This window comes from Sporothrix schenckii (genome assembly GCF_000961545.1).
Source record: "Sporothrix schenckii 1099-18 chromosome Unknown Cont47, whole genome shotgun sequence".
NCBI classification, from domain to species: domain Eukaryota; kingdom Fungi; phylum Ascomycota; class Sordariomycetes; order Ophiostomatales; family Ophiostomataceae; genus Sporothrix; species Sporothrix schenckii.
Genome location: NW_015971148.1, coordinates 2,018,909 through 2,036,861, shown reverse-complemented (window position 1 = coordinate 2,036,861; position 17,953 = coordinate 2,018,909). Strand labels below are relative to the sequence as shown.

The 17,953-nt window shown below is 57.8% G+C and overlaps 8 protein-coding genes across 8 annotated transcripts; 4 read left to right on the top strand and 4 right to left on the bottom strand.

Moving 5' to 3' along the window:
• Positions 1 to 388: 388 nt before the first annotated feature.
• SPSK_03043 (aminopeptidase 2) lies at positions 389 to 3,103 on the top strand (the record flags this gene model as incomplete). The annotated part of the gene is made up of 2 exons (XM_016729887.1): positions 389 to 2,560; positions 2,630 to 3,103. 2 exons carry the CDS (start codon positions 389 to 391, stop codon positions 3,101 to 3,103), a joined length of 2,646 nt encoding a protein of 881 aa, XP_016585230.1.
• A 712-nt stretch (positions 3,104 to 3,815) lies between these two features.
• Positions 3,816 to 5,969, top strand: SPSK_03131 (Kelch repeats protein; the record flags this gene model as incomplete). Its single annotated transcript, XM_016729972.1, has 1 exon — positions 3,816 to 5,969. The coding sequence occupies one exon, from the start codon at positions 3,816 to 3,818 to the stop codon at positions 5,967 to 5,969; it is 2,154 nt and encodes a 717-aa protein (XP_016585229.1).
• Positions 5,970 to 6,322: 353 nt separating this feature from the next.
• Positions 6,323 to 8,055, top strand: SPSK_10511 (WLM domain-containing protein; the record flags this gene model as incomplete). The annotated part of the gene is made up of 2 exons (XM_016736895.1): positions 6,323 to 6,455; positions 6,527 to 8,055. 2 exons carry the CDS (start codon positions 6,323 to 6,325, stop codon positions 8,053 to 8,055), a joined length of 1,662 nt encoding a protein of 553 aa, XP_016585228.1.
• A 162-nt stretch (positions 8,056 to 8,217) lies between these two features.
• SPSK_10512 (hit finger domain protein) lies at positions 8,218 to 9,423 on the bottom strand (the record flags this gene model as incomplete). Its single annotated transcript, XM_016736896.1, has 1 exon — positions 8,218 to 9,423. The coding sequence occupies one exon, from the start codon at positions 9,421 to 9,423 to the stop codon at positions 8,218 to 8,220; it is 1,206 nt and encodes a 401-aa protein (XP_016585227.1).
• A 494-nt stretch (positions 9,424 to 9,917) lies between these two features.
• On the bottom strand, positions 9,918 to 10,661 carry SPSK_03607 (uncharacterized protein; the record flags this gene model as incomplete). Its single annotated transcript, XM_016730444.1, has 3 exons — positions 9,918 to 9,989; positions 10,340 to 10,445; positions 10,501 to 10,661. 3 exons carry the CDS (start codon positions 10,659 to 10,661, stop codon positions 9,918 to 9,920), a joined length of 339 nt encoding a protein of 112 aa, XP_016585226.1.
• A 34-nt stretch (positions 10,662 to 10,695) lies between these two features.
• SPSK_03773 (uncharacterized protein) lies at positions 10,696 to 10,989 on the top strand (the record flags this gene model as incomplete). The annotated part of the gene is made up of 1 exon (XM_016730607.1): positions 10,696 to 10,989. The coding sequence occupies one exon, from the start codon at positions 10,696 to 10,698 to the stop codon at positions 10,987 to 10,989; it is 294 nt and encodes a 97-aa protein (XP_016585225.1).
• Positions 10,990 to 11,545: 556 nt separating this feature from the next.
• Positions 11,546 to 13,072, bottom strand: SPSK_03315 (protein disulfide-isomerase A1; the record flags this gene model as incomplete). Its single annotated transcript, XM_016730153.1, has 1 exon — positions 11,546 to 13,072. One exon carries the CDS (start codon positions 13,070 to 13,072, stop codon positions 11,546 to 11,548), a length of 1,527 nt encoding a protein of 508 aa, XP_016585224.1.
• A 2,110-nt stretch (positions 13,073 to 15,182) lies between these two features.
• On the bottom strand, positions 15,183 to 17,195 carry SPSK_03163 (vacuolar fusion protein mon1; the record flags this gene model as incomplete). Its single annotated transcript, XM_016730004.1, has 1 exon — positions 15,183 to 17,195. One exon carries the CDS (start codon positions 17,193 to 17,195, stop codon positions 15,183 to 15,185), a length of 2,013 nt encoding a protein of 670 aa, XP_016585223.1.
• Between the last annotated feature and the right edge of the window lie 758 nt (positions 17,196 to 17,953).

The window sequence follows — 17,953 nt, the reverse complement described above, 5'->3', positions numbered from 1 at the left end:
AACTTGACACAAGCCTTTGTCTACTGTCCTCCTTTGCCAGCCTGTGTCGCCCCAATCGCATCGCCCTACGGCCTAGACGCGGCCCTGAGTAACACCCGTCACCAACCTTCACCTATATTTCCCCCACCGCTCAGGACCGAGGCGCCGACAGTCTGGTTCCAACAAGCCACCAACAGTTGAAGAAGCCAACTTGGACCAACGCCGCTAACTGCTACAAAGCCATTGTTCGTCTGCCGCGTTCTGCCCATCTCCATCTTTGCGTCACCACAAGCAGTTGAGACCTCTACATACGTCGCAGCCGTCATCCATTCGTTCCTCGCATCGGCACCCCGTCTCGCGCCTTCAACCTTTGACTTCTGTCCGTTACTGTTCACACCGTCGCCACGCCATGTGTCGCCACTCTGGAGCCGACGGCAATGCGACCGCCGTGAACTTGGGCCGCGAGCTGCTGCCGGCGGATGTCGTCCCCAAGCATTACAACGTCACCCTTGAGCCCGACTTTGACAAGTTTACCTTTGAGGGCACTGTCATCATCGACCTCGACGTCGTCAAGGACACCAGTTCCGTCTCCCTGCACACCCTGGAGATCGACGTGCACAGTGTCAAGGTCAGCGGCGATGGTGCTGTTCTCAGCTCGTCGCCGTCTGTCTCATATACCGAAGACACACAAACGACCAAGATCGATTTCGATGGCAGCCTCGCCAAGGGCACCAAGGCCCAGCTCGAACTGTCCTTCACCGGCCAGCTCAACGACAAGATGGCTGGTTTCTACCGCTCTACCTTCAAGAAGGCCGACGGCAGCAACGGCATCATGGCCGTCAGCCAGATGGAGCCCACGGACGCCCGCCGCGCTTTCCCCTGCTTCGACGAGCCCTCCCTGAAGGCCACCTTCGCTGTCACCCTGATTGCCGACAAGCACCTGACGTGCCTGAGCAACATGGACGTTGCGTCTGAGACGGAGATTCAGTCCAAGATCAGCGGCGGTGCCAAGAAGGCCGTCAAGTTCAACGTGTCCCCGCAGATGTCGACGTATCTCGTTGCGTTCGTCATCGGCGAGCTCAACTACATTGAATCCAACGACTTCCGTGTGCCCGTGCGCGTGTACGCCCCGGCCGGCCAGAACGTGGAAAGCGGCCGCTTCTCGCTCGACCTAGCGGCCCGCACGCTCGCCTTTTACGAGAAAGTCTTTGGCATTGACTTCCCGCTGCCGAAGATGGACCAGATTGCCATTCCTGATTTCGCCCAGGGCGCCATGGAGAACTGGGGTCTCGTCACCTACCGTGTTGTCGACCTCCTGCTGGACGAGAAGACCAGCGGTGCCGCCACCAAGGAGCGCGTCGCCGAGGTTGTTCAGCATGAGCTCGCCCACCAATGGTTCGGCAACCTGGTCACCATGGATTGGTGGGATGGTCTTTGGCTGAACGAGGGTTTTGCTACCTGGGCCTCGTGGTACTCGTGCAACGTCTTCTTCCCCGAGTGGAAGGTCTGGGAGTCGTACGTCAGCGACACGCTCCAGGGTGCCCTGTCTCTCGACTCCCTGCGCAGCAGCCACCCCATCGAAGTTCCTGTGAAGCGCGCCGACGAGATCAACCAAATCTTCGACGCCATCTCGTACTTCAAGGGCTCTTGTGTTCTGCGCATGATTTCCACGTACATAGGCGAGGACGCCTTCCTCGAGGGCGTCCGCCTGTACCTGAAGAAGCACAGCTATGGCAACACGCAGACGGGTGACCTTTGGGCGTCCCTGGCCGAGGCCAGCGGCAAGCCTGTGGACGAGGTCATGACGGTCTGGACCAAGAACGTCGGCTACCCCGTCGTCACCGTCACCGAGAAGGACGACGCCATCCACCTCAAGCAGAACCGCTTCCTGCGCACAGGTGACGTCAAGCCGGAGGAGGACCAGGTTCTCTACCCTGTCCTTCTCGGCATCCGCACCAAGGAGGGCGTTGACGAGGAGCCCATCTTGAACACGCGCGAGGCCGATTTCAAGGTGTCGAGCAAGGATTTCTTCAAGCTCAACGCCAATCACACGAGCCTGTTCCGCACGTCGTACTCGCCCGAGCGTCTTGCCAAGCTCGGCGAGGCCGCCAAGGAGGGTCTGCTGACGGTGGAGGACCGTGCTGGTATGATTGCCGACGCCGGTGCACTGGCCATCTCCGGCTACCAGAAAACGTCAGGCGTTCTTAGCCTTCTCAAGTCCTTCAACGAGGAGTCGGACTTTGTTGTTTGGAACGAGATCATTTCGCGGCTCTCGGTTGTGCAGAGCGCCTGGATCTTTGAGGATGCCGCGATCCGTGACAGCCTCGAGGCGTTCCAACGCGACCTCGTCAGTGCAAAGGCCCACAAGCTCGGCTGGACGTTCTCCGACTCGGACGGCCATATTGAGCAGCAGTTCAAGTCGATGCTGTTTGGCAGCGCCGGTCTGAACGGCGACAAGACCGTCATCGCGGCCGCCAAGGACATGTTCAACCGCTTCATGGCAGGCGACACCCTGGCCATCCACCCCAACATCCGCGGCAGCGTGTTTGGCATGGCGCTGAAATACGGTGGCAAGGATGAGGTACGATGAGTAGAATGACATGCAACGCACTCCCTGCTTACATGGACACACGCTAACAAGAACCCACAGTACGATGCCGTTCTGAACTTCTGGCGTACCTCTCAGAACAGCGACGAACGAAACACGGCTTTGCGCAGCCTGGGCCGTGCAAAGGACCCTGAGCTCATCAAGCGCACACTGGAGCTGCTGAGCAGCAAGGAGGTCAAGGACCAGGACATCTACATGCCGGCCTCTGGCTTGCGCGGCCATCCCACCGGTATTGAGGCCCTGTTTACGTGGATGACGGAGAACTGGGACGATCTGTACAAGCGCCTGCCGCCTGGCCTGTCGATGCTCGGCTCGATGGTCAGCATCATGACGTCCAGCTTCTCGCGGCAGGAGCAGATTGCGCGCGTCGAGGCCTTCTTCGCGGACAAGAACACCAAGGGCTACGACCAGGCGCTGGCACAGAGCCTGGACGGCATCCGGTCCAAGATTGCATGGGTCCAGCGCGATGGCGAGGACATTGCCGGCTGGCTGCGCGAGAACGGCTACAGCAAGTAGCTCGCAGCCAGGCTGTGAGCCGCACAGAGCGTCTATAAATCAGCAAGGCGTGTCACTGCGGCTCGCGGCGTTTGAGATACATCTATACTCTAAAAATGAACAAAGAAGTAAAATGTAATGATGTTTGTGATGTTTGTGATTGTTGTGATTATTGTGATCGAAACGATTGGTTTTCAATTTATTTATTTTTAAGAAAAGATGGCTGAGAGAGAAGAAATAAATCCAGAAAAGGAAGAAAGAATGGCAAGGCTCCAATTTCTTACTTTAGCTTTAGTTACGAGAGTTTGTCCTCGCAGCTCGTTATACTTAGAGCGTGGGATACCGATTATCTCAGGACATGTGTGCTAGTGAGGGCAAAGAGCTAATTGCCAGTTGACGGCAACTCCTTCCCTTGTCAAATCCTCCCAAACCGATTATAAGAAGTTCATAACAAAAGGCCCAAAATCGACCCAACACAGATTTACAATAAATCACACGCAATGCAATCTCCATTTCAAACCACCAACTAGGAAAGGAGGACGGAGGACTGACGTTGCCAGGCCCAGCTCTTTACGGCCGCCGAAGGCAGTCATTGCCCAAGCGACAAGAATTTGCCCCACATGCTTGAAAAAACCCGAATCCACTTTCATCGCCTTTGACGACATACAACACTGTAAATCGACAAAGATACCGCCATAGGGTTGCGTGCGGGCTACACTCATCTTGCTTGACAATGGCCAAGGACAAGAAGTCCAAGAGCGACGGCAAGAAGGCCAAGGCGGCGGAGAAGAAGCAGAAACAGGAGAAGAAGGCAGCGAAGAAGGCCAAGGTCAAGGACGCCAAGCAGCAGGACGGCAGCGATGCTGAGGATGTCGACCTCGACCAGGTGCTCGAGGAGTACAGGCGGCAGCAGGAGCTGTTCCTCAAGGTGACCGAGACGGTCGCAGACGGCCCGCCGCGGGCGCGGGCGGCGGCCAGCTTCCTGGCATCGCCAGCCAATGCCAACCAGCTGCTGCTGTTTGGCGGCGAGTATTTTAACGGCGCACTGGCGACGTTCTTCAACGACCTGCACATCTACTACATTGACCGCGACGAGTGGCGCACGGTGACGTCGCCCAACACGCCGCTGCCGCGGTCGGGCCACGCGTGGTGCCGCGGCGGCAACCTGAGCAGCTCGGTGTTTTTGTTTGGCGGCGAGTTCAGCTCGCCCAAGCAGGGCACATTCTACCACTACAATGACTTTTGGCGGCTGGACCCGGCGGCACGCGAGTGGACGCGGCTCGATACCAAGGGAAAGTCGCCGCCGGCGCGCAGTGGGCACCGCATGACGTACTTCAAGAACTACATTGTGCTGTTTGGCGGCTTCCAGGACACGGCCAACCAGACGCGGTACCTGGCGGACCTGTGGCTCTACGACACGGCCAATTTCGTCTGGTTTAACCCGGCCCTGCCGCCGGCTCAGCTCAAGCCCGACGCACGGTCGTCGTTTACGCTGCTGCCGCATGAGCAGGGTGCCGTGCTGTACGGCGGGTTTTCGCGCGTCAGGGCAGCCAGTCAGCCAGGCGGCGGCGGCAAACAAGGAGGCGGCGGCGGCGGCGGACGGAACGCCATGAAGGCAGTCGTGCACCAGGACTGCTATTACCTGCGGATTACGCCACCACCGGCCACGGACGCACCCGGGACCGCGCCTGTTGTGCGCTGGGAGCGGCGCAAGAAGCCGGCCAATGCGCCCAACCCGACGCGGGCGGGTGCCACAATGGCGTACCATCGCGGGCGCGGCATCCTGTTTGGCGGCGTGCATGACGTCGAGGAGAGCGACGAGGGTCTCGACAGCGAGTTCTTCAACCAGCTCTTTGCGTGGAACATTGAGCGCAACCGGTTCTTCCCACTGGCGCTGCGCAAGCCACGGACAGCAGCCAAGAAGGCGACGGGCGGTGGCGGCGAGCAGCGTGTCGGCCGGCGTAACCGTGCGGCGGCCAACGAGGAAGAGCTCCTGAAACAGCTGGCGGCGCTGGAGGCGACGAGCAAGAAGGACGGCGACGACGGTAGCGACGACGACGCCATGGAGCTTGACAAGAAGGCGGCCGAAGACGAAGAAAAGTCGCCGGCGCGGCAGATGCCCGTGTCGATGGAGATGCCGCACGCACGGTTCAACTCACTGCTGGCCGTGCAGGGTGATGTGCTCTACATGTACGGCGGCACGTACGAAAAGGACGACCGCGAGTTTACGTTTGACGACATGCACGCTGTGGACCTGGGCAAGATGGATGGCTGCAAGGAGGTGTTTAGCCGGCCAATGGACGATGCGTGGTACGAGTCGGAAGACGAAGACGACGACGAAGACGAGGACGAGTACGAGGACGACGAGGAAGACGAGGAAGACGAGGACGTCGACATGGAGGACGATCCAGCGCCCAAGAAGTTTACGCCCAGCACGCGGAACAAGAACAAGGGCGCAGTCGCCGCGTCGGACACGGCGTCTACGGCTGACGCGGAGTCACCGGCCGCGTCGTCGTCGTCGGCGTCTGTGGCCGACTCGGACGACACCGAAGCCACCGAGGCCGACGCACCAGTCGATGACGGCCTGCCACACCCGCGGCCGTTTGAATCGCGGCGAGACTTCTTCAACCGCACGTCCAACGAGTGGCAAGAGATCCTCATGACGCAGCTGCGGTGGAAGAACATCAAGGTGGAGTCGATGCTGGTCAAGGAGATTAAGACCAAGGCCTTTGAGCTTAGCGAGGAGAAGTGGTGGGACTGCCGCGAGGAGATCACTGCCCTCGAGGACGAGCAGGAGGCGGCCGGCATTGGCGAGGTGGTGTCCCTGGCCGACCGCGAGGGTGGTGGCGGCAGAGGCGGCGGCGGTGGCGGAGCGCGGAGGAGATAGAGGAGCGTATATGAAGTACGGAGACCGCCAATACAACTTGGATATTTACAAAATATACTGGAATACAGAGTTGGGTTTTGTGGACGAGTGCTTCGGGGAATGCCCTGAGGCCAGAATATAGCGGCAATGTGCTGTAAATTATAGCGGCAGCGGGTGCTCCTATGGTGCACGCGCCGTTAAGTGGTAGCACGTGCTCAGGCGTTGCGGGGATCGCCACCAGCGCGACAGAGACCGCGTGGTTGCCTTCGTTGGATATGGTAGTGAAACCTTTTAACATAAACCAAAAACCAAAAACCAAAGCTACAAAATTCTGTATTCTGGTCCCTTCATACAGCATCCACAGGACCACAACCATGCCGGTCGGCATCCAGAGGATCAACGCCCGGCGTTCGCAGCCCAATCCGCACATTGTCTTTATCAAGCCGCTCAAGGGGCCCGATGAAGAGGTTGCGCGCCAGTTTCTCGAGCGCATTGCAGCTCAATGTGGTACGTTGTCTTGGACGTTTCTTGTTTTCCCTTTCTATTTGTTGTATTGTTGTCCGTCGCTGACAAGGTAGTCCCCATTATGCGCGAGCATCACCTCACCGTTATGACGCTTGAAGAGTACGAACCCAACCGCGAGTTTGTCGGGCGCAACTTCAACGCCGGGGAGGTCATTCAGCTCGTGCTCAAGGCTCACGGATCCCGCCGTTGGCTGCCCTTCCAGTACGTCCAGATGGTCATGATGCACGAGCTCGCGCACTGCCGGCAGATGAACCACTCGCGTGCGTTTTGGAGCGTCCGGGACGCCTTTGCAGCGCAGATGCGGCGACTGTGGGCGGACCGGTACGTGGGCGAGGGCATCTGGGGCCGAGGCGCCAAGCTGGGCACGGCGGCCGATGGGGGGCCCCCAATGTATGAGCGCAATGTGGCGCTGCCGGGGGACGGCGGTGACGATGGCGTGCTGCTCGAGCACCTCTGCGGCGGAACGTACCAGTCACGCAGGGGCCGCAAGCGCAAAGTCAAGCCGACACTCACGTACCGAGAGCGCGAGGACCGGCGCATACGACGCAAGTTTGGCGTGAACGGGGTGGCGCTGGGCGACGACCTGGAGGAGCGGGCGAAGCTAGATGCGCGGGGAACGGGGAGTAGCAGTCCAAGCAAGGCTCCAGCTTTGGGCAAACAGACGACTCTGAGTGTTGGTAGTGGTAAAGTGGGCATGCAAAAGGAGACGACAGCAAGAACCCTTGCAGGAACGACAAAGACGGAGCAGAAACGGCTGGCCACAAAACCGCGTGTGGCTGTCAGCAAACGTGGCCGCGAGTTGCGGGCAGCCGCAGCCTTGGCCCGGTTTGAGCAGAACGCAACGGCAAAGAAAGAGGAGGCAGTGGCGGAAAACGTGGACGAGATCGAGGCGATCAAACGAGAAGAAGACGGATACGAAATGGACGTCGCAACGGACAGCGACGGTGATAGTGACGTGGTGGAATATGAAGCGGATCCCGACCAGCCAACCCTTGCCGGCCCGGACGCCGTCGACATTGACGGCAAACGGATGCTAGACGGCAGCGGAGGCAGCATGGTGCGCGTGTGTGAGGGCGAAGACGGAGAAGACGACTCTGATGCCAAACGAGAATTGCGAGAGCTGCTGCAAGCGGGTCGTTGGGGCGGTAGCGACAACGCGCAGAAGGTGGCGAAATCTCAAAGCAAACCGCAGCCCACATCGTCCACGGCTGCAGCAGCGTCCGCATCTCGCATACCAAGCAAGACTCCGAAACAAGAGACGGCCAAGGACGAGCGACAGGAAGTACCCTTCTCTCAGATTCCGCACGTAGGCCGCGCCACGGTGACGCGGCCATCGCCAACATCAACACCTGCCGCCCCGCCTGCTACTCCGCTCGCAACTGGAGCCTGCCCAGTGTGTAGCTTTGCCAACAGTGAACAGGCCATTACGTGCACCGTGTGCGGTCATGTTTTGCATGCCGATGCCGTCCCGGGTGCATGGCACTGCCAGAGCGCCACGTGTCGACAGAGCCAAGGCGTGCGGTTCCTCAATGCTGGCGACTGTGGCGTATGTGGAGTCTGTGGGCAGCGGAAAGGAATGTGATACGATAAACGAGCGACAAAAGAAGTTGAATCCGGTAAACGGGTTCTGTTATATAGAGGCTCTGACAAATGCTATGGGTATCTCGTTTTTTCAACTGCCTACAATGTGTGTCCCAAACGCCATGAAAATGTGACCATCGTCCCGTCTGCACACAACCTATCCCTACAGCCCATACCGCGTCATGCACTCGTCCCGGTGCAGCTCCAGACAGTCCAGGGCACACACGGGCGTGCCGCACTTTGTGCACTTGACGCGGCCCCAGTAGCCGCAGATCTCGCAAAACACGCGCGTCGGGTAGCGCCGTCCGGTGCTGCCATCGTCGTTGTCGTCGACAAAGTCGGCACGCGCTTCGGGGTACGTCAGTGGCGGACCTTGCACGAGGCTGCGCAGCTCGTCGTCCGTGGGCAGTGGCGGCATATTGCTGACAAGGAGCGGGTCGTTGTCGAGGGGATGTGCAGGCGGCCGGGGTCCTGTGTAAGGGAGGAGTATAGAGGAGGCGGGACGGGTCGTCTGTTGTGCGGCCTCCTGCGCAGCCATACCGTCTGCATGGCCCGCCGCGTCGGGTGTTCCTGGAGCATCGGCCATCGGCGTGTCAGCGGACGAGGGTGTTGGGGTTGCCGCCGAGGTGGACCGCCGTGCTGCTGCCGAGCCGCCGCGTCTTGTGTCTTTCTTTGTGTCCTTTTTTGCCGCCGGCCGCCTGCTGCTGCTGCTGCTGTTCTTGCTTGGCGTGGCGGTCGCAACCGCCCCTGATGCCGCGGCGCCGCGCCCGCCGCTCGGTGTGTCGCTGTTGTGTCCGTGGCTATGGTTGTGATTGTGGTTATGATACAGGTGTGGGTTCGCCTCGTGCAGCGCCGTGAGCGCGTTGAAGTCGTCGAGATGGTTGGCAAACGACTTTTGCGACGCCAGGATCTTGCGCACATTCGGCGTGTACTTGTTCTGCGCCTTGACCGCCTTGGCCGGGACCGGGATCTGGTTGTCACGCCCACCACTGCTTCCAGCTGCCGAACCGCCATCACGGTCTAGAAGCTCGAGCTCCTTGCGTAGCTTGGCTTCCTGGCGCGACGTAAGATGCGAAAAGAGCGCGACAGACGAGCCTGCGCCGCCGGCAGCGGCGCCGCCTTGGTTGCGTGTCGAGCGCTTGCGTGAGTTCTTAGCCACACCGCCGCCGGCCGCACCTGCTCCTGCACCGGCTGCACCGGCTGCTGCTGCGCCAAAGGCACCGCCGCCTGTATAGTTTGCACCGGCGGCGGCCATGGTGGCAGCCATCCCTGGCGGTATATTGCGGCTGCTGTTTTCCGGCACGTAGGCCCAGCCGGGCGCCACAGCGCGGCGTTGGCTGGCGATCTCGACGACGCCGAAGTTGTCCATGGGCGCGTTCGTGGGACGGGTCGAGTCGTCGGGTAAGGGTGAAGAGGATGGAGATTTGTCGTCAAAAAGTCGTCGTTGTTGGTGAGAGAGATAAATTTGGGGTAGAAGTCATAGTCTGGAAATTTATAGGTGGTCCCTTCCGTTTATTGTGGTCAGCCGCGTACTTGATCAGCGCTGTGGAGTGGCGACTAAACAGCTGCTAATTCGCTGAGGCTAGAGGTCGCCCTTCCGCCTACAACGTAAAATACATAATAAAATGTACGCTCGACAATTTCACTCAGACATGCAGGAAACTCATGTAAATGCAGAATATTTTTGAATGAAAATAGTACTATACAGACGTCTAAGACGATAGCCTTGCGCTCGCTTTGCCATCCCATGCACAATCTGCTTGGACGAGCCCTTGACCGCCAAAATTAGACCACAGCCGCATTCGTGATACCAAGGCGTTGCTGTACGTAACCAAGTCCGTTCCTACAAGCCGAGAGGTAGTCTCATTTCTTCTGGACCTTGTCCTCGAGCGTCGCCAGGTGGGTGCTGAGCTGCTGCGTGGCCCTTTGCAGGGTCTGTTGAGAGGAATACGGTTAGCCGGGAATAACAAACGGAGAGTGACCAAGGATGAAGGACGACGATCGGACAAGGAGAGGGGGAGATTCTGTAGGAACTCGCAGTAGGAGACTTTACGCCACAGGGCAATGCGCGGTGTATATGAGGAATTCGGAGGAGAGAAAGGAGAGAAACGAGGAAGACCAAACCACTTGATTTCCAGGAGGGTTCCGCTTGGAGTCCGGTATTCCGAGAATGGAGAAGGAGGAGAGGAGCCGAATCGCAAAATAGACTGCAAAAGTAGGGCAAAGACGGGGACCAAAAACGAGACGATTGACAGAGAGGGAAAGTCTTATATGCAGGCACGCACGTAAATGTCTTCCGTCAGCTGGTCGTTGGACGCTTTGTATTCCGTGAGCACGTAGTAGTACACGCCCGCACCCGTCAGCGTCGCGCCGAGAAGGAAGCCGAAGAGACTGCACCGTTAGCATTCGTAGGCCAGAGCGAGCATGGCACCGGGAGCGAGCTTACCCTCCACGGAACGCGCCGACTGGCTTGCGTGCAGTCAGCGGTGCCTCGGCCAGCCGCCGGGCTGAGGTCTGAAAGCTACGCGCCGGTGTCGCAGAGGCGATCGAGACAGGCGACGTAGTCGCGCGCGACACGGAGCGCAGGAGCATTGTTCTTGAAGCCATGGTGTTGGGTGGGAGGATAGTAAGATTGAAGAAGATGGAAGTTCCAAGACCGAAAATCGTGAGGAGTGGTCCGTCCGACGACAAGTTGGCGCGGCGCAGCGCAATGAAGGAAGCAATCGGATGCGTTGGCAAGTCAAGTAAGCGCGGCAAGAAAAGCTACTGTGTCGTCGCTGTCGTCGGGCCGCGTGGCTTCGAAATCGGTTGTGTGGGTGTTGGTTGCGTGTTCGAAGTCGACGTTCGGTTCAGAACGGCAAACATTGGATTTAGCTCGCTCACTGTCGCGGGAAAGGCCAGGAAGCTCAGCCAGCGCCTGTTCCTTACGCTATAGCGTGTGTTTCCTGAACTGGGCGGTGTAAGTCGGCAGAATATGTAGTATTTCGTGCACGCAGTATCTACGGCAAAAACAAGACACAATTCAAAGTAATTACGACGGAACGACATACTGCATCGAGCAGCATAATTTGACTCGAAAATTTAGGAGTAAAAACATACGCCCTGTCGCCTCCTTAGACAAACAGACAAACGCAGTCTAGATTGAATTCAAAACGCATAAATTAAGAACAACACGGGAGAACTAAGATAACCCAAATTGTATCTTCTCGTTTCTTTCTCTCTGGTCCGGGACACAGACATGAACAAACAATTTTAATAACAATGCTTGACGAGGCAAAATGAACCTGAGCCGCTCCTCCTCCTCCCATTCTGTCGTAACAGACCATCTCCCACGCCAGAGGTGGTCGTCGTGTTTCATTTTTGTTGTGTTACAATTGCATAGTTTTCGAATGTAAGGGTCTCTTAAACTTTTTCGTAGAACATCGTACAGGGGGGAATAGGAAGCAAACAAGAAAACAAACACGTCGTCGCAGAATCGGCTGGGAGCGAATCTACAGCTCGTCGTGCTTGCTCTTCTCCTCCTTCGCCTCCTCCGTCTTGGTCGACGAAGAAGCCGACGTCGCGCTGCTCTCCGAAACGTCATCCTCGGCGACCGGGCCGGGCTCGGCCTCGTACTTGCCGTTGTCCTTGATGAACTTGATCAGATCCTCGACCGTGCGCGAGCCCGAGTAGGTGATGGGCTCGTCCTTGCTGCCAGCGGGGAACAGCTTGATGGTCGGGAAGCCCTGGATCTCGTCCGGCACATCGTTGGCCGTGGCGTCCACCTTGGCAATGACGACCTTGTCCTTGAACTCGGACGCAGCGTACTGCGCAGCCAGGTCGTCGTACTTGGGCGCCAGGGCCTTGCAGTGACCGCACCACGGTGCGTAGAATTCGAGCAGGACATCCTTGGTGTCGTCCAGGACAATGTCGTTGTAGTTCTTGGCCACAACAATGGTAACACCCTCCTGCTTCTCGGGGATCGGCTCCGACTTGATGCTGGGCTCGACCTTGCCGGCGACAAAGTCGTCGACAAACTTCTTGATCGCGTCCTTGGTGATCTTGGCCTCAATGTCAAAGGGGAACTTCTGGTTCTTGACCGTCTCCTGGATGGCGAACGAGGGGAACTTGTCCGTGGGCAGGTTCAGGTTGCCGGCGTGCGCACCGAAAGCCTTGGCGTCAATCGTCGCGAAGTTGACGACACCACGGTGAGCCTCGGCAATGGGCTTCAACTCATCAGCCAGCTCCTTGCGCTCCTCGGCGGTCTCGGCAAAGATGTACGCCAGGGGGATGCCTGCCGACATGTAGTCGGAGTATGTCTCGGGGCCGACCTCGCCGATCAGCGGGGTGGCGGCCGTCTTGGCGAACTTCTCAATCGCCGCGTCGTCAAACTTCTCGGAGAAGACAGCCTTGCCATCGTCAAAGTCCTTGTACAGGACGATGGACGGCACGGTGATGCCCTCAGCCTCGGCGAGCTCAGCATCGCTGCTGGCACCGAAGGGGTAGTTGTCGCGGAGCTTCTCGGCGACCTTGGTGAAGGTCTCGTTGGAGGCCTTGTCATCGGCCTTGAGGTAGGCGACCAGGACGACCTTGTCGGCCTTCTTGAACTCGTCGAGGTTGTCCTTGGTGACGGTCGAGACGGCGGGCAGCGACTGCTTGATCATGTACGAAGTAATGGCAGCAGCCTTGCGCTGGCCCTTGTAGGCGCTGATGTTGTCGGTGCCGCGGAAGATCTTGAGTGTCGGGTAGCCTTCGACACCGTACTGTTGGCAGAGGTCGGCCTCCTCTGTGCAGTCGATCTTGGCCAGCTTGATGTTCTTCTCTTTGAGGGTCGTGGCAGCCTCCTCGTACTCGGGAGCCAGAGCCTTGCAGTGGCCGCACCACGGGGCAAAGAACTCGGCAAGGACAATCTCGTTGCTCTTGACAAACTCCTCAAAGGTGTCGGTCTTGAGTTGGTGAACGTCTGAGACGTCGGCACCGGCGACGAGGGTCGAGCCGAAGGCCACAAGGGCCATTATCAAAGACTTGGAGTACTTCATTGTGTCTGTGTGGTTGTGCTGGATCTGGTTAGCAAGTAGCCGAGGTAGGTGAGCAGTGTGGATGCAGATGCGACGTAAATCCTCGAGGCTGGGGAGATGGATCAGAGCATCGCCGGGACAAGCGGAGTGAGGTCATCCAGAGCAAAGCAAGAAATACAGGAATAGAAAATAAGCGAAACTCACGTTTGTGGAAAGAAAGAACGAGAAGCAATAGAAATGCGAATCACAAAGAAAGCAGTGAATAGAAAAGAGAAAGTAAAGAACAAGGTTGGGATGAAGGAGGATAAAAACAGGGTGGAAAGTTGCGGACGTGGAGAAGTTAAGTATGGCGTAGGACCGCTCAAGGCGTACTACAAGGGCCGGGGGCAAGGTGTCCCTTCTGTTTCCTGTCACTTGGAGGGAACAATCACTCAAGGAGTTAGTTGACTGGGCCACAGGCGGTGCCACACCAAAACGGGCGCTAACAAGGAAAGCTTCCCCTTTTTACGCAATCTTGGCGATCGTGTCTCGTTTTCATCGTTCCTTGCTGAACGTACGCAGTACATAGGCGCACTTGCCAACCCACGCAGTAGGTCCTGAGGTCCTGTCGGATTAGTAGGCGATCCAAAGATGCTCCTTCCGGACTTTTCTGTCCACTTTCCATTTGTCTACCTTATTTACCACGGCCGTCATTGCTCCTTCCAGATGTTATTCTCTTTGCGACCCGTATTCCTCGCGCAAGAGTCGTTGTTTGGCAGGAGCGAGCGGCTTCGGTTCGCGTGTATTTCTAATCTGGGGCTCCAGGGGAACCAAAACGGAGAAGACGACAGGTGTTCAGTTCACTTGGGTGGCGCGGCTTGGGACACCATCCCTGCTGGGTTCCTGCCCCACTCCCTTTTGGCCATGCAACAGAGACGCCAACACTATGGGAAGGCTGATAAAGCGGGTAAGGTCGCCCACGCCAGGCCTGGCCTAAGCCAAACAGGGCGGAGGCAAGGGGTGGTGGCACCGGCCCCTAAGTACCGACTGTATGCGAAATGTACCAAAACGCTACATTGCAACTTAAAACTTTCAGTTGGGCGGTACCTGCATCTTGTCTACAAAGAATCTGACAATGGTATGAAAAATCGATGAACAAATGCGGCAACTTTCGACTGCTGAAGAAACCGGCAATGGTGACAGAAGAAGCTAACCTTGTCTCGCCGGCCTTCGCCGGGCCTAACCTTGTCCTCACGACGTCGCAGACAGCTCTTGGAGAGGCCAGCAAGCATGAGACCAACCTCATATGCTCCGGCGTCAGACATTTATTAATACGGAGCATTTCGCCGCGCCGGTGGACCTCATGCGAGCAATTTGACCAAATTGCCTGTCTGTTGAGCCGCGTGCATCCTCTCTGTAAGTATTTAATCTATATCTATATGAGCTACCTTGGGACTTGAATTTTGGAGTCTGAAGGACAGCTTTCACTTTTGAGGATGACTTCCAAATGGCGTTAAGAGCGATGTGAGCAGCGGACGGCATCGAATTCACAAGCCAAAATATGCCACTCGTAATGCTCAAATTACGTGCTCCTTGTCAGGTTGTTTACGCATACTTTTGGAGAGGAAGTGCTTGGGGATAAAATATAAAATAAGAAAGGACAAACGGGTTGTGGAACACGGTAAAGAAGGTCGAGGTGGTTGTCAAGGATCCATCTTCACCAAATCAATGCAAAATACACTGACACGACGAAGACCGTTCCCTCAGATGCCGTTCATCCCCAAAACAGCATCACCTTTACCACTAGCAAATCTCTCATCCAGAGTCATGAAATAGTATGTGCTGAACTAACTATATGCAACAAAAACCCGGTATTGCGCCGTATAAATGTACTCGGTATTGTATTCAACTGGCCGTCCGACGAACCTCACTCATCAGGCCAAGCCCGCCCAGGGACATCTGTCACACTAGATCGTCGCCGCTGACGAGCCGCACGCCACCGCTTGAACAGGCTGCCTCGACCGTCAGTCCTGTCATCGGAACCGCCGCCCCATTGGCGGCCAACGGCACCGTCGTAAAAGACGTGGCCGCCATTGGTGTGGGCTCCGCCGCCGCCGCCGCCGCCGCCGCCGCCGCTACCCCAAGTCTTCTTCTAAAAGACGCCACCGCCGATAATAAACAACCGCTCTTCCTCCCGCTTCGCCCACTGGACGATGCGGTTGGCATCTTGTGTGACCACGGCGCGCGACGCATTCGGCCCGGCCACGCAGTAAAACTCAAAGACGGGCGTCACCCACACCAGACTTGTGGCGTCCTCGCCCACGCAGTGCAAAATCTTGAGGTGGGCGTGGCGCGCGTGCACGGCGGCGTGCAGCTGGTGGTACACGGTCATGAGCCGGCGGCGGGCTTCTCGTGTTTGGGACTCGTGCGATTCTTCAGCGGACATGGCAAACTGCACGTTGGCGCGTGACTTGTACAAGAAATGGTGGATCTGCACGGCCGTCCCCGGTCGCTTTACAATGTCGGCTACCTTTGGCCGACCGGCTGCGACGGCGTCGCTTATCAGGGCCAGGCCCCCGTTCTTGGCCATGTTTTGTGCCACCTTGTCGCGCATTTCCTTGAGTTCGAAAAAGCTTTCCTTGTCGGCGCTGATCAAGATGATGGCAATGCTTTCGTTGTCCGATGTAGGTGTAGGGGAAGACACAATCGGTTTTGCATCCGCTTCACCACCCTCGGCATCGAAAAAGTTAACGTACATATAGAGGTAGCCACTGTTGTTAAAGGCCGGCAAGCACAGGGGGATCCAGTTTTCGCCGCCGCCAGCCTTGATGCCACCTGACTCAAAGAGCATATTGAAAATGAGTTGCAGATCACTCGGGTGTAATGAGTGCTTGCGTGGCCGGATCACACTGACGAGCTTGCCGCCCGCGACAATCAACCCGTACAGCAGCTTTTCCGTCCGCTGTCTGAGAAATGTGCTTGTGATCGATGCGCGTTGAGACTTGCGCAGCCGCAGGCACTCGAGCGCGCCCAGCATGGCCGACGGCGAGCCCTTTGTGAAGCTATCGGCGAGCGACGCCAGCAGACCTTCGGTGCCTTGCAGTGGTTTGCGCAGATCAGTGGATGGCCGGTTGGCGAAGATGCGCGTGAGTGTAGGCAGCGTCAAGGTCGAGAGAATTTGCATGTACAAAGCCCGCAGCTGCTCACGAAGCTGGGCATCGCTCTCGCCCAAGCGACTGATTGCCAAAAGGTAGAGAGGGCCCTCAATGACAATGACAAAGCGCGCGTTGCCTGCCGTGAACCCTTGCAGCGGGTTGTCGGCGCCCTCGTAGAACGAGATGATTGTCTGGATCACGCCCATGTACGAGTTGATCAGGCTCAGGTCGCCGTGGCGGCTCCAAATGGGCTTGCCCGCCGACGACAGGATCATGTAGTGCTTCAGTTTGGCCTTCCAAGCGGCCAACCGCACTTCCTCACTAGGTATTTCGTGTTTGTGTTCGCCGCCGGCGCCGTCGCCGTCGCCCGACTCGCCCCCTCCACTGTCGCTCTCGTCGCCGTCGTGCAGCTCCTCAAACTCCTTGTCAAAATCAGCCAACGAGTAGGGTACACGGGCAATACGCGTGCTTTCAAACGGTTGCACGCTTGTGGCCTGCGTCCTAAGCAGGGTCCAGGCCCGGCTCTTTCGGTGAAAGTCGCCCACGGCAAGGCTCGCCAGGTCGCCCGGCGGCCGCATGGTCGGCGCAAAGCTCATAACGCTCACGGCATCGGCCGGGACTTCAGACACATCGCCGATACTGCCAATCCCACCACTGCTACTGGCGGCTCGCCGGTGCTGTTGTTTGGATCGTAAAGACAGGTTGGGAGAGGTCGAGGACGAGGCGGTAGTTGACACGGCGCGCATGCCCGGCGTCGAAAAGGTGCCGCGCGAGCCGTCGGGGAAAGAGAGGGTCTGGATATCGATTGAGGAGACGGCCGTCGTCGGCTTGGCCTGCAGCTGGGCCGACTCAAGTCGTCGTGGTGAGCCATCAGCGCTGGAGGGACGTCGCGGTGGGAGGGGCGGTGGAGACGAGGACGACTGCGTGGATGGTTGTTTTGGAGATCTATCGAAAGCTGTCGTCGGTGCTGTGACTGGAGGCGCTGCCTTGCCCTTGTTGGGTTCGGCCATGATGATCCTTCGGCTTCAGCTTCAGCTTCTTTGAGCCTTTCCTTAGCTGTCATCGCACCCCAACAAAAGCGACGATGAGTATGCGCTATAAATGTACCGTAAATCCCATGTCGGATGCGCCCGTATGCGTGGGGAAGGACAACTGTGGACGTGGTTTGGTCGCGTGCGTTGTTGGATAGATGCGGCAGAAAATGAGGTTCCAGTAAGGAAGACAGACTTGTGGTGTGTGACGTTATTTGTCGCACATGCAGAGGCCCTATAAACAACTACAAGTGCCTGCTGGGTTTACGATAAGATAAGCTGCGGTGGAAGGTGAAAATGAGGGGAAGGAGCCACCAGCGCGCCAGCTGGGATTATGGGGATGTTATGGTGAATTACGGCATACAAGCGCCAGGCAGCCGCTACTTTCAGGCCTGCCCTATGCGACAGCGCTAAAAGGCCGTCACCTCAGGCAACAGAGACCACAAGACACACCGCCTTCGGGGCACCGTCAGCTGCGTCGCCCTTGCCTGCTGTGGCGCCTTGTTGCACCTTCTCAGGGGACCACACCTTGCAAGCTCCCTCCCCCTTTGGGAAGCCACGACCACGATTCTGCCAGTTGGCTTCAACGTCGCCTTGCCCTTTCCAGCCATCTTCGGCCCCTCGCACGACTCTCACGCCCTCACGACGACACGTCCGTCATGCCAGCTTCTAAGGACGACACGCTGCCAATCCACGACGCCTAACTCTTCGAGCGCATTCTCCAGTTTCCTCTCTTT